Genomic DNA, 14,056 nt, shown 5'->3' on the forward strand with positions numbered 1-14,056 from the left:
TCCGACTGAAAATCAGCCATTCTTTGACGCTCCCCTTAACTAGTAAACGAAGCTCACTGCCGTCAACGCGGATCGCTGTTTTGAAGAAAACAAATACTTCTAACGTTTGAGATGTTGGCACCAAAAACATGGCGGGTGCCATACGGCTGTAAATAACAACATAATACACTAATTTAAATTTAATACGACATGCCGAGGCACCACTCAGTGTCGCTTTGGAGGCCTGTGATTTAACATTGGCGATGTGAGTGGTACAGTGTCGACGTCTGGTGGCAACTTTAATGTGGCGCAATAATTTGGTCCCCGAACTCGATGTTTACAAAAATGTCACATTAAACGTGTCACATTACAGGTCTGTTCAATAATCTAAACGTCGCATCAACTGTAACTTACTGTATATAAACAATATTTATTCCCAGCTGTTTTGAGGCATCTCGCACAAATTGACAATATCATTCAGTTGTCAGTGCAAGTCGGTTCGATTTTTAGAGTGTAAAAAAAGTTCACTGTTTACATAAAAGCAATCTCGAATCGGTCCCACTTTTTTGCTTGAAGTTACTATCCCCTGCATGCAGTCTATGCTTGCAGCAGCACCGTCACGTCAAGTGTCAAACGAATGATTTATTTAATGTTATTCATGGTGTCGCCACCTACAACAGTTTTAAATTGCAATGCCCTCTTTCGAATCAACATACCTAGAACCAGTACTAAATTTATAAAAATTCAATGAAAATCATTGAATTCTATTATTTAAATGGTTCAACCCCGTAGTCCCGAGTCTTATTCAACAATAATAATATATAGGCTATTTTTCTCAGCTAGTCGCGAATGATTTTGACTCCGAAATTTGGAACTAAGGGATATGTTGGCATAAAGAATACAACCAAAATCAAAACAAAAGCCGAGACACAAAGCCCAGACAAAACCCCAACGAACCGTCCGTCTCCGTCAAACATTGTTTTCTACAAATCCTGCCGGTCGTATTCGATGAGCGGTCGCTGACGGGTTGTTATGCCGCCGGTGTATGTGAATGGTTTCATGAGAATTGCATGGTAGAATAACTTACGTAACGTGACGTGACGGGACGTGAACGTGACGTGGATGTTGTATGTGAATCGCACTTATATCAATTCGGGTATTCATTATATTCGAAAACAACCATTATTAGTGAGGGTTTTGAATAAGAAAAAGAACTATGTTTTATTTAGCAAATATGCGCTGTGTCTTTTCTTAATTCGTGGAAAAAAATGAGGTGGAATTGCCGACGAAATAATTTTCGGAAAACTTTAATAGCGAATTCGAATTAAAACTGAGTCAGTTCCAAACTGACTATGTAATAAAAAAAACGTTTTCAGTTTCACAAATGCGGCAGTTTGTTGGTGACAGTTCAGTATAGTTGTATTGGGGAACCCGCGTGCGAACCCGTGAAACATCTCAGTGCGAAACTAACAACTTTCGGGTTGAAGCTAGTGCGAAACTGGGGTGAACCTGAGTGAATAAAAAACGTTTTGACAGCAGTTAGTGTGGCCCTGGGGTTGAAACTGAACAAAAATGAATTCGCTATTGACGAATTTACGCAAAGCTGAATCAGCTCATGCGACACCTACATTAGAGCTCAGAACTACAAAAGTGAGGGTGCTTGTTTATTTCACGCACTTAAAAGCGCGATTCGGTCGTGATTATGTTTATTATTTCTATTTACAATCATTTTAGCCATTAAATGTCATCAATGAATGGTCAGAAAATTATATTTTTGTCTATTTACAATGGTCTTAAGACGCGATGTGACCAAAGTTATAGATAACCTTCGAAGTGTTTGTGTTTGATAGTAAATATAGGTTATGAGTACTAACTTCCGGACATTTTTCAGAAGCTCAAACTGTGAATAATGACGATGCAATCGATATTATACCAAGTTGGTTGATACAATTGATTATGCAGGGGATTCCTTTCGACTAATACGAGAAGGATCTGCAATATTTGAAGCGCAACAAATGCTACCCATCATTTACCTAATAAAAAAATGTATACTTGTATCGAATCACTCGTCATATGTTATGAATGAAACAATGTAAAATGATGATTTTCTAACCTTTTCAGCGTAGAAAAAATACTTGAATCCGGGAAATTTGCAAAAAAATTCTGATTTTTCAGAAAAAATCAAACCAATTCCATACAAAAAAAACAATACATCATCATTTTACTCGCTGCGCCATCTGGTTGCAATTCTAACTTAAATTCGTCAATAAATATTGGAGAAAAATCTTCCCACCTTGTATTATTCACTTCAATATATATATTCGGTATGAAAAATAGTATAGAAAAGGAACTCATTTCATCCAGTTCATCGCAGTATTTAATAGGTTCTGGTGCATCCAACCGAGAGGAAGTGATTTTAGGTAGTTCTTATTAAAGTGCTTCAGAAAGTTAAAAAGTGCTTATTTCTAGTCCTATTACAGTTTTCAAGTGAGTAATAGGTGTAATGATATAGATTTTATTAAGGTGTATTATATTCTACCATTGAATGCTTTTATGGCGTAGCACGACGCGGTACATTTTTCAGTTTGTGCGATTAGTCCGGAGAACATTTTAAATTTGGCTTTGAAGCCTTGAAACTGTGTCTGTGCTTGTGATTTACTAATTTACTAGTTTATTTGATCATAAGTAGAAGAGCGACATAAGCGGCTTTAAAGTGTCTAATCATTCATAGTGAAAATGTATCGCCATTTTGTTTTACAATCCAGGTTCTCGGAAGCTGAGCCCGTCGCTCATGGGTATATATTGAGTGATGCACGCTAGTGTGTGTTGGTGTTCAAAGTTCATCTGCCCCTCAGTATTATTTGCACACTGTGATGCGCCTAGTTTGTATGTGTGTGAAAGTTTATTGCTATGCGGTGCTATAAAAATAGGCTGTCGATTTTGTCCATGGTAAAACGAAATACCATAACAAACTTGTAATTTGATATCAAATCAGATTTAATATCGATATGATTTTCGTTAGTGCTGATTGTTTGAATCTGTGAGATATTTACATGGAAATGATGATTTCAAATGTGATTTCAAATCTGAACGATTAGTGTTGCGTCGTTCATATACTTTAACAGCGTTCTCAGCTGTTTTTTCAGTTAATTTTTCGTTGGTTGGTAAAAACATAAAAATTTGCAATATTTTATAGTTCTATTGTTCGCAATGTCGTAACCATCTTTTTTTTTATTTTGCAGGTGTACTTACAGAAAAAAAACTGTAAAAAAGTTTTATATACTGGCTGCCCACGCCTGTGTTATTCAGATTTAATGAAGACGGCTGATGAGTAGCATCCGGTCAGGCGATAGAGATCGTATTACTGTGAAGATACGTAACATGAAACGTAGTGCCTCGCGCGATTCAGTACCAAGATCGAAGAGGCGCGGAAGTATTGGACGTTACGAGGGAAGTTCAGACGAGCGAGTTACACCCGATAGAATGAGACGACGAGTAGCAAGATCCCCAAGCCCTCGTGGCGGAAGCGCCCGTTATGCATCTCCTCATCGCGAGGAATATTCTCGTTCAGCACGAGAAGGGGCTAGCGAAAGATACTCCTATAAGGTACTATGTGTAAGTGCCCTGCATCCGAAAGCATCTGATGAATTTATCAAAGAAACTTTGTACCGGGAGTATAAAAAATTTGGAGATTTTAGCATTCGCATCTCGCATGATTTGGATGAACGTGTTGCGTATGTTTGTTTCCGTACGTCGGAAGATGCTCGAGAAGCGAAGCATGCCAAGTCTCGAATTGTTCTGTATGATAAGGTGGCATTGGTTGAACCAGTGTATGAATCGTCCAAATCCGAATCGTATCGTAGACCACGTTCGGCATCCCCACAAGAATATGATCGGCATTACTATGCTCGTTCGCCTGGTGTTCCTCCACCCGAACGTCGCCGACCAGAGCACCATCCATATGAAGGATATGGTCCACCCCCAGGGCGTATGCATCATCCAGAATTTCGACCCCCGATGCACCATGAATATATGCCACGTGGCCCACCAATGCATCATCATGGACCGCCTCACATGCATCCAGGACCTCCACATCATCATTACATGCCACGTCCGTATCTTCCAAGACCAAGAGCTCCATTTGAAAAGCCTGATAACAAAAAGGACAAATTTCCTAACTATTTACATCATATTCAACCAGAGGAAGATCCACTAGCTACCAGGACTTTGTTTGCTGGTAATCTAGAAATTAACATTTCAGATGTAGAACTAAGGGGTATTTTCGGAAAGTATGGTATCGTGGAAGATATTGATATTAAGCGACCACCACCGGGAACTGGCAATGCTTTCGCATTTGTGCGTTATCAAACCTTGGACATGGCTCACAGAGCCAAAGTTGAATTGTCAGGTCAGTATATTGGCAAATTCCAATGTAAAATTGGTTATGGCAAAGCTACCCCTACAACGAGAGTCTGGGTTGGTGGCCTTGGAGCATGGACTTCGGTTACTCAGCTTGAGCGTGAATTTGATCGATTTGGCGCGATTAAAAAAATTGAATACAACAAGGGAGATACCCAAGCGTATATTTTATATGATTCGATTGATGCAGCTACTGCTGCCGTTAAGGAAATGCGAGGCTTCCCCCTAGGTGCCCCGGATCGCCGCATCCGTATCGATTTTGCTGATAATGGAACAACGCCACCTTTCTCGAAACGTGGGGCAGGATTTGAAGAGGGTGGAGAGTACCGTCGAGGTCCAGATTATGAATATCCGGAAGGTGCAGCATCGTACGATGACGCGGCTGGTTACGGTGGATACAGTGGAAGACCATTCCGTGGACGAGGAGGATTCCGTGGTCGCGGAGGTTTCCGCGGCAGTTTCCATCATCGAGATGGGCCTCCACATCACCATCACGGTGAAGGTGACGAATGGCGTCGTCCACCAGCCGATGGTGAATACGAATCCCGTCGGCGGTCTGGTTCACGTGAACCAGGTATAGATAGATCTCGTTCTCGCTCACCTCGTCGACGAAGCCCAGCTGATTCTGATTCGGATTCTTCGTCTAGGAGAACCGGCATGTTGTCGAGTGCGCGGACATTACCAGAAGTCGCCCGTAAATCTACTACTGTATGGCAGGGTGCGTTGATACTGAAAAGCTCACTATTCCCTGCCAAGTTCCATCTGACTGATGGAGATAATGACATCGTAGAGAGCTTGATGAAGGATGAAGAAGGCAAACACCACCTTAGAATTACTCAACGTCTGCGTCTAGATCAACCCAAACTGGAAGACGTACAGAAACGTATCTCAACTTCATCCTCTCATGCAATTTTCCTCGGGTTGCCAGGATCAACATCCTCGGTAGCATCGTCGGATGACGCCAGTGTTCAGACACGCCCATTACGTAATCTCGTTTCTTACCTGAAGCAGAAGGAAGCCGCCGGTGTTATATCCTTGCTCAATAAGGAAACAGAAGCCACTGGAGTACTGTATTCATTCCCGCCGTGCGATTTTTCAACCGAACTGCTCAAGCGCACATGTCACAATCTAACTGAGGAAGGACTGAAGGAAGACCACCTTGTGATTGTGGTTGTTCGAGGTGGAACGGCTTGAGTAGAAGACGAAAGCAACGTTGATGCGTAAGTTGAAATTATTTTGAGATTCAAGCGTGAATTATAATTATTAGGTCGTCTTTTAAATCATTTCTTGTATCGTGATTATGCTCCAATTATTTCTTTGAAGTTTTGATTATTGATTCAGTGACTGAAATTAATGTTTTTAGTTAATAAATTGAGCATAATATTTATATCGTTAAATAGAAGATACGTTTGATAATTAAAAAAAATAAGAGCATACCTACGATCATGAATGTATAAAAGAATGAAGCTTATTTGTTTATTCGCATGCAGTCAGTACATTCTAATCTAAAAATTTCTCATCTCTTTATATTTATTGGTTTCGCAAATCTCGTCCATCTATTTTTTCAAGTATGAGGGCAGTACTTATTATCCGTAGATAAAATAGATTTTCCCAACAGTTTTACGTGAGAAATAAATTTTAGGTGTATTTCAAAGTTGGTTTTCTTAACTATCAGCATCATGATTAGGTTGTAGCATTTCCTTAGATGATATTCCAATAATGGTGCTTGGATGATTTTCATATTCACCTACGTTTTATCAAAGCATGAATATTTTTTGTGTAGTGCTGTTCGTTTACATGTTTATACTCTAAAATACTCATAATCAAATTATTTTGAATTACCGAACTAATTTAACACGTTGACTGCCACATCAGTCACCGGTGACTGACAGTATAATATATGATAATGAAGCTAACTAATATAAGCACATAAGCTTATAAGCATTGAATTTCGAACAAAAATACCTTCCGCTACGATATGAAACGTTGGTCCTAACATGTTTAAAAATTCTATAGAGTCCCTGTAAAACCGTGGCACTCAACGTGCTAATTGATTTCTTTATAATTTCTGGTTCGTTTGCAATGACTATTAAAGAACCAATAGCAAGCTTTATATGTAGTATTTGGAAAATTCTGCACTTCCATATATCGAAACGAATCAACACTAACGGGTTTCAATTATTGCAGGTGAAAAATTATTTATTAAGTTATATAACAAAACACTATCGAGCGAACGTAAGATCGATCGACCTAATCAGTCAACATTGAAAACACACCCATTCGATACAATTTGCTCTCATCATTGATCTTATACACAGAAGAGTACCAAGTAAAAATATAGCCAGTGAGAAATGCAAAAAAAAAGAACGCAAAGTCCGCGAAGAAAAGTTCAATGTGAAACTGAAACACGAAAAACCTCGACACGTTCAATGCGATGCTGGTATACGACGCCAAAAATGCGCTGGTGATGAGTGATGATGATGGATTATGTCCGATGAGTGCGGTTTTATGTGAGAGTTTTGTGTATCGAAATGGTGGCAACCAGCGGCGCGCGCAGTGCGAGTACAGTTAAAAAGCGGAAACCGGCAGATTAGAACCAAAACGCTGATGAAAATGATGACGTGACGTGGAATAAAACACCGAGCCAGAGCCGGAGATAATGTGTGCATCGAGGTGAAGTGGAAGTGTAACATCTAGCGGTTGTTTTGTAGTTTTCAATGGCGAGATTCATGCTAGGATAAATTTATAATTCATAACAACGGAGATAAATCAAGCCGAGACGCATTCAAATGTATAATTATGTCGTACATTGAAATTTTCGATGTAGTATATTTTCCCAACAGTCATTCATTTCATAAAGGTTGGGAATGTTGCGAAAATTTATTCTCAAGTCCTAGTTTCCATAGTGAGAAAAGAAAGTGACTATATAAGAAGGAGACACATTTTAAACGATCGAAGAAAAAAGAGTTGAAAATAGAAATGTGAGAAAACTGAAGTTTTGTTTTTATGTACTACGCAGTATAGTAATGATTTAGTGTTAACGTATAATATAATAACCGCTTCTGGAACTATAATATTGTATTACAAGCTAAGACACCCTGAGCGTAAATATATACAAAAAAAACATTTAAAAGTTTCGTGCATCTAAAATATATAGATACGTATCTGAAGAACATCAGTATACAATGTGTTGTCCAGTGTTAATGAAATATGTAGCAGAACAAATTAATTGCGTCAAATGAAAGTGTTGCAATCAAGCATAATTGACTCGAAATGTACTTCTAGTGATATGTTCCGTTTTCCCTTAATTTGTGATGAGTTGTTTATTAGTTTTGATCATTCAATACAGTTTCTCCTGATAGTTACAAACGATCAATAAGTTTGGTGGCCCTTCCATATTTTGAAGCAATGCTGAAGTAATTCGTGTAATAAGTGTAGAAATCGATGATTTGATGAGTTTTGGCACAATTCTAATTCTAGTTCGTGTTATGAACGTTTATACCTCATTTTTCGTTCAAGCGATACAGTGTTTCATGTTTCCCTTGAACTTAGTGCCAGTGCCGGTTTTGTGATCTGGTTTGATTAATATTGTGTTCGTGTCTATCGTGAGCTCTGTTTCAGAGCTATATACAGTAAATAAAATTCTAGTTTTCTGTGTTCCGTAACGTTAAGTTTTCCCATTAAATGAAACTAATGTGCTCGCCATCACGATATTTATGCTCTTCTTTTTGTGAAGTGCTACGTGATTAGTAGTAGACCATCACTTACGATAGTGTAGCAGTGTTAACGTTTTTCCGAATTTCTGGAGTTTCTACAGCTACAGAAAAAGTGCCGAAATCGGATAATGTATAATGTATTTTTTTCATGTGAAAGTGATTTCAATGAAACAGTTGTTCGAAGCAATATTCCAATATTTGCTAATATTGACAGACATGTCTCTATCAAGCGCTTATAATAGGATGTAGCATTTGTTGTGAAAATTCTGATTTTGAAATTGGTTTTACAAATGTTACTTTGTATTAAAAGGCGCTTTTACACGAATTGCTGCCAGATAGCACCGAAAGAGTACAGTGATCGAGAACATGGAAGTTTTTGTTTCGATTCAGTTCAGTTTGTTTACTATTTATTTCACAAATTAATATGAGAAGAAAACAGATAAAAATGTGTCAGTGAGTCAAAGTTGTAGCATCTCTGTATATATTCAACCAGAGCAAGAAGTTTACTTTTAATATGTGACTATACAATTGTGGCAACAGATTTCTTCAATTTCAATCGCAATTCTGTTCTCTGAAATATGCTCGAATGTATTACATTGTATTGTTGCAAAAATAAAGTGTGTTTATCATCACCTAAATATTTGTTTTGGTTACAATTATGTGAGAAATCAGTGCGTTGTTGCCTCGGGTAGTATTTAAGCAGTTTGCGTTTTGTGAATAAGGTTTGTGTGTAAGCGTAAGTGTGTGCAATTGAAAACGAGGTGTTAGTAAAATTGGAAAGAAATTAAGGTGGAGCTAGTGGAGTGACATAGTGCAACACTCTGTGAGTATTCAAGATGACACGTTTTTTTCCAAATCAATTATTCAAGTCACAAAGTATATTGATATATTTAAAGTTGACCTCTCGTATCAATTTATTCCGGATATCTGAGCAAAGTATAAATAGTTGTGGTGTCTCAGGTCGAAAAGTAGGGGTTCACAAAAGCGACGTTCGTACTCTCCAAAAGCTAGAAAAAAGCTGGAAAGCTTTGTCTCACTTTTCCCATCGCGTCACCAAAACCTATGTATATGCACCATTCAAGACTTCAACATTTCTTGAATTTAAAGCCTGCCTCATTATGAAGATTTTCCAACAGTTGTTGGAGATCATGTTGAGGCTCAATTCAACTTAATGAAAGTATGCCGTATACGAACCGTCACTGCAATGATGAGAAACGCGATCTATCGATCTATGCTGGAAGACATTGAACTAATGTCTTTGCTTGGGCACATGCAAATTCAGCCAACCGACCATCGATTGTTAGATAAGGGGATTATTTAGGACAAGGCTTCCAATCTGGTAAACTGTGGAAGGCAACGGACAAACGATAGCAAGGTAAGTGTAACTAAGATTGATGCATGATTATGCTAGTGTATTTGTCAGCACCTTAAAATTCCACTATGAAACGAAGTGAAGAATAAAGCTCCTCTATTTAACCCTTTCGCTACGAGGGTCGTCTATAGACGACATGAGAGTGATACTGCACATCGATCACACCAGCGCGATGGGCATACTTTTCGGCGCAGTGCACCGTACAGCGGTAGCACTCCGGCGGAGCACACTGCCGTATTGAAAGGGTTAAGTGTAGTATATTGCCAATGAAAACATACGTGATCTGCTTTTAAGACTGCCAAATTGGCTCGCACAAAACATTGCTTAACCCTTTGAATCCGGGAGAGCGCTAATCCCGGGGATTAGGTCTTGTTATATGCCAAAAGTGCGGGGAGCGCAATAGCGCTATTCTTGTTTTATTTTATGTTAACATATTACGGACCGCACGTTTTGGGGCAAACTTGTACGCTCATTTTTTTCGTATTCCACGAATGAGATTGTTTCTTTCGGCGTGGATGAGACGAAGCCGAGCAATCGGTAGGTCTTGTTAGATTTTTGGCAACCAATGGATTTAACCATCACGTGTAGAATACACGGGTTATTTCGTGGTCCATCCGTAATAGACGGAACGCGAAACACGAGAAAACTCATGAGCGGTCCGCAATATGTTAATATTTTTGACTTTTTGAATTTTGAAGCGAAACCAAATCACATACAAAATTCCAGAACGACATTTACTTTCTTGGCGACTAAATAAACGAAATAAACTCTATATGTTAATCTCCATAACCTCTAAAAGAGTAGCACTGCTTCATAATGATCAAGATTAGCGCAAATACAATCCTAGTTGAAAGCAGTTTTGCGACTGGCGCGCGAGCCCAAATAAATTAATAACTTAATATAACTTATTGAATAACTTGGTATTCCAAAAAAAAAATTTTTTTGGTGCACAACCTTAACACCTGCTTCACCATAGCGTCAGTTCAATGCATTGATGGCAGAAAACAAACAATTTTAACTGCTTGGAAAAAGGCTGAATATTTGCCCGAGCAGAATTTCATTACTAATACCCTAGCGTAAATATTTCCCTCCCGCTATCTCCCCTCTTTGTTTATATTTATAATTACGACTGCATAATTTGCAACACCAAAAAATCGTCAATCATAACATAAAAAAATCAGGCGATTGTTGCTTCGTTACAGGGCCAATGCACACGGGACCAGATACAAATGGGGTTTCAGCGTAGTGGAGATGCACTATTTTTACGTAAGGGTTATGAAGAACGCAAGTACGCACACAAATATCCATATATCGATGGCTTGAAGCAACTAAATATACACACACTTTTCTCCGTTTTGCGCTCTTCTTAACAGAAGCCCTTCATCCTTTGTGGATAGAGTTTTCCTATCGTCATGCGAAACCAAATCACTGATAAAATTCCAGAACATTTATTTTCTTGGTGAGCTGACGATAGCCTAGCTAGTCACACAATTGTGTAGCTCAGAACCTTAATGCAATGGCGTCAGTTTGATGCAATAATTGCAATGCTAGAGACATCAGCGAGTGAGTAATTTGGTCGCGTCCACAGTTCAATTCGAAACGAAGACATGTGATGACACAAAACAAGGAAGAACAAGCGATGTTCATTGGTTTGAATACAGAACGATACTGAAAGTTTGCCTTCCTTCCTTGCTTGAGTCTTTAAACTTCTTCAGTTTATTCGTCTCTAACCTTGAAGGTTAGCTGAAGGCTCTTGGAAAACTTTACTTTATCCATCAACGCCCAACAACGATGTTGTTCAGCCGATTTCCTCAAGAAGAATGAAAGTTGGCCTCAGCGAGATCCACTGTTTATACTCTAGGCAAATATTCCCCTTCGTTCTTCTTCTTTTCCTTTGTTCACGGAGACTTTACATCTTACGATTTCCCCTTCGTTGCTCGTTATTGACAGCTCTGTTCGGGAAAGCACACAAATGGACAGAACAAATGTATGAGGAAATGGGAACGCTTCCAATTTTCATCAATTTAAACCATATACAGACCATGGGATTGTAATGTATAGCATATCAAACAAATCTTAGGGAATTTCCGATTCGTTTGGTATTTAAATCGCCAAAATCCGTTCGCGGCAAAAATAGTTATTAACGTTAACTTTATTTCATAAAAACGTGACCTGTTTTCAGATTTGGAACCCTTAATGAAAGACGTAGTTCTACGTCAAAAAAATATATACATGTATACTACAAATAAGGAAGTTTTTTTTATCCCTTTTGTTTATTTTAGGCTCATTAGCATTTTAGCTGTAACAGAGCCGAATTTTAATCGTGTACATGTCACATATTTATCATATCTATAATTAGCACATTACACAGTTGCCATTTTTCGGCGTTAGAGTATTCCCTTCTATACCATTGAAAATGGTACATATTTACACAGTAGCCATTTAGGCGAAAGAGTTTTCTATCTGTTCTTCCATTATCCACAGTTAAGACTGGACAGCGGAAACAGTCGTTGATCCATTGTTGAGTTATTTATAGAACAGCTGCCCGATATTTCTGCAGAGCAGAGCAGTTGTATGGATGAATCGATCTTATTTCGACCGTGGATCGATCTCCATCGCTGATGATTGTTGCGTGGACGTAGTTATTCTGTAACAACACAAAGATGGTCAATGGGGGCCCTGAGTTTTGAACTCACGATCGATCGCTTACTAAGCGAACGCGCAACCAATGTGGCTACGGAGACCCCCAAATAAGGAAGTTAATATTAATAAATTTCATAAATCCCACTTTTTATGTTTTGTTACATTAATACCTGTGTTTCAAACTAACCGGGCAATCAGTGGGACACAGGTTTGCGTGCGAGACACCGCCGCCCCCGACGGCAGGTCGGCGGTTGACTCGGATCGTGACATCTTGGTGGTTTGGGCCGCCTTGATTTCTTATCATCGTTAAATGGGGACTTCACCCCCATTACATTCACACAGAGGCGACGCGTGATCAAGTAAGCTGCCTGTTCAATAAAAAATGGTGAGTGTGTGATTTCCATCGTTTCCATCGACTTCGTTTAGCAGAAAACATTGAACCTCAAATGTTATTTCTACGCTGGGCGGCGCATTAGTAGCTGATTGCGTTTGCCCTGTCGCACTTGAAAATGCAGTGTTTGAATGACGGCCGTCCAGGTTTGGACCCGGTAGTCATTACTGCTTATTTCGTAATGTTGTGTTGTTTGTGTGTGGGTTGTGTGTTGTGGTGTTTCAGTTTTTTTTGACGTAGGACTACGTCTTACATTAAGGGTGCCAAATCAGAAAACAGGTCACGTTTTTATGAAATAAAGTTAACGTTGATAACTATTTTTGCTGCAAACGGATTTTAACGATTTGCATACCAATCGAATCGGAAATTTTCTAAAATTTTTTTTGATATGCTATACATTACAATCCCATAGTCTGTATATGGTTTAAATTGACGGGAATTGGAAGCATTCCCATTTCCCCATTCATTTGTTCTGTCCATTTGTGTACTTTCCCCAACAGAGCTGTCAATAACGGGCAACTTATGCAGCCGAGATAATAGAAACAATGAAGGGGGAAAACGAAAAGAGAATATCTGCGAAGTAAACTTCACCCTTGCATTGTAAATAAATTGTCGCTTGCCATTCGTATTTGCTCTCGTGTGCATCGGCTCTGTTCTGATGCAACAAGCTCCTAGCTTTGTTGACGGTTTTGAACGAGATCGAGAAACGTTCATAAACGGTCATTCTCACGATGTTTTATTTTTATCGCTGCAACTGTGTGCATTTGTTAGACGCGTGTGCGATGCTTTTCGAATGGCGATGCACGAAAGATGTCTCTCGTTGAATACTCAGTGCAATGCGTGCATTGATATAAAGAAACAAATTGCGACACATGACCAATTAGTTTATTATTCTCGCAAAAAAAAAGAATCGTTGTTTCTCGGGAAGATTCAACAAACCCACCCAAGCTATTAAACCTTTTTAAGGCTCCGGAACTTTTTACTAAACAGTTATTTATGAAATTTCGACGTATTCGCAAATAAAATCCGAAATGATAAACCAACAAATTTAAAAAAAAAGATTGCGTAGTCCTACGTCCTAAGCGGTCGTGTCTCGGACACAACCCCTCAATTTTTATTTTGCATGGCCGACGAAATCATTTTCGTCCCACGTCTTTTTGTCCCACGAATCTTCATGGCCGACATTTCCTTTTTATTTTTGCATGGCCGGTGAAATCATTTTCGTCCCACGTCTTTTTGTTCCACGAATCATCATGACCGACTTTTCCCCTTTTTTCTGTGTGCTCGATAATTCGGAACGCTTCCGCAATTTTCATGGGCAAATAAATTACTTAATTACTTTAGTTTTACATGGTTAACACATTTTTCGTCCCACTTAAAATGGCCGACAAAAACATTTCACATCTTGATTTCAATTGTGTACTATTTTCTTCAGAAAAATATTCACATTTGTACAATCGCACTTTCCACAAAATTCGGTTAACGAGATTATTCCACATTGTCGCCATTGTCGTATTCAGGTTTCCAATTTTCCCG

General features: G+C 38.9%; 1 protein-coding gene across 1 annotated transcript; it reads left to right on the top strand.

Annotated features, from left to right (window-relative positions):
• Positions 1 to 2,332: 2,332 nt before the first annotated feature.
• Positions 2,333 to 8,752, top strand: LOC129769053 (RNA-binding protein spenito). Its single transcript, XM_055771066.1, has 3 exons — positions 2,333 to 2,466; positions 3,222 to 5,618; positions 6,586 to 8,752. The coding sequence occupies exon 2, from the start codon at positions 3,307 to 3,309 to the stop codon at positions 5,590 to 5,592; it is 2,286 nt and encodes a 761-aa protein (XP_055627041.1). The 5' UTR covers positions 2,333 to 2,466; positions 3,222 to 3,306; the 3' UTR covers positions 5,593 to 5,618; positions 6,586 to 8,752.
• The last annotated feature ends 5,304 nt before the right edge of the window (positions 8,753 to 14,056 follow it).

This window comes from Toxorhynchites rutilus, chromosome 2 (genome assembly GCF_029784135.1).
Source record: "Toxorhynchites rutilus septentrionalis strain SRP chromosome 2, ASM2978413v1, whole genome shotgun sequence".
NCBI classification, from domain to species: Eukaryota; Metazoa; Arthropoda; class Insecta; order Diptera; family Culicidae; genus Toxorhynchites; species Toxorhynchites rutilus.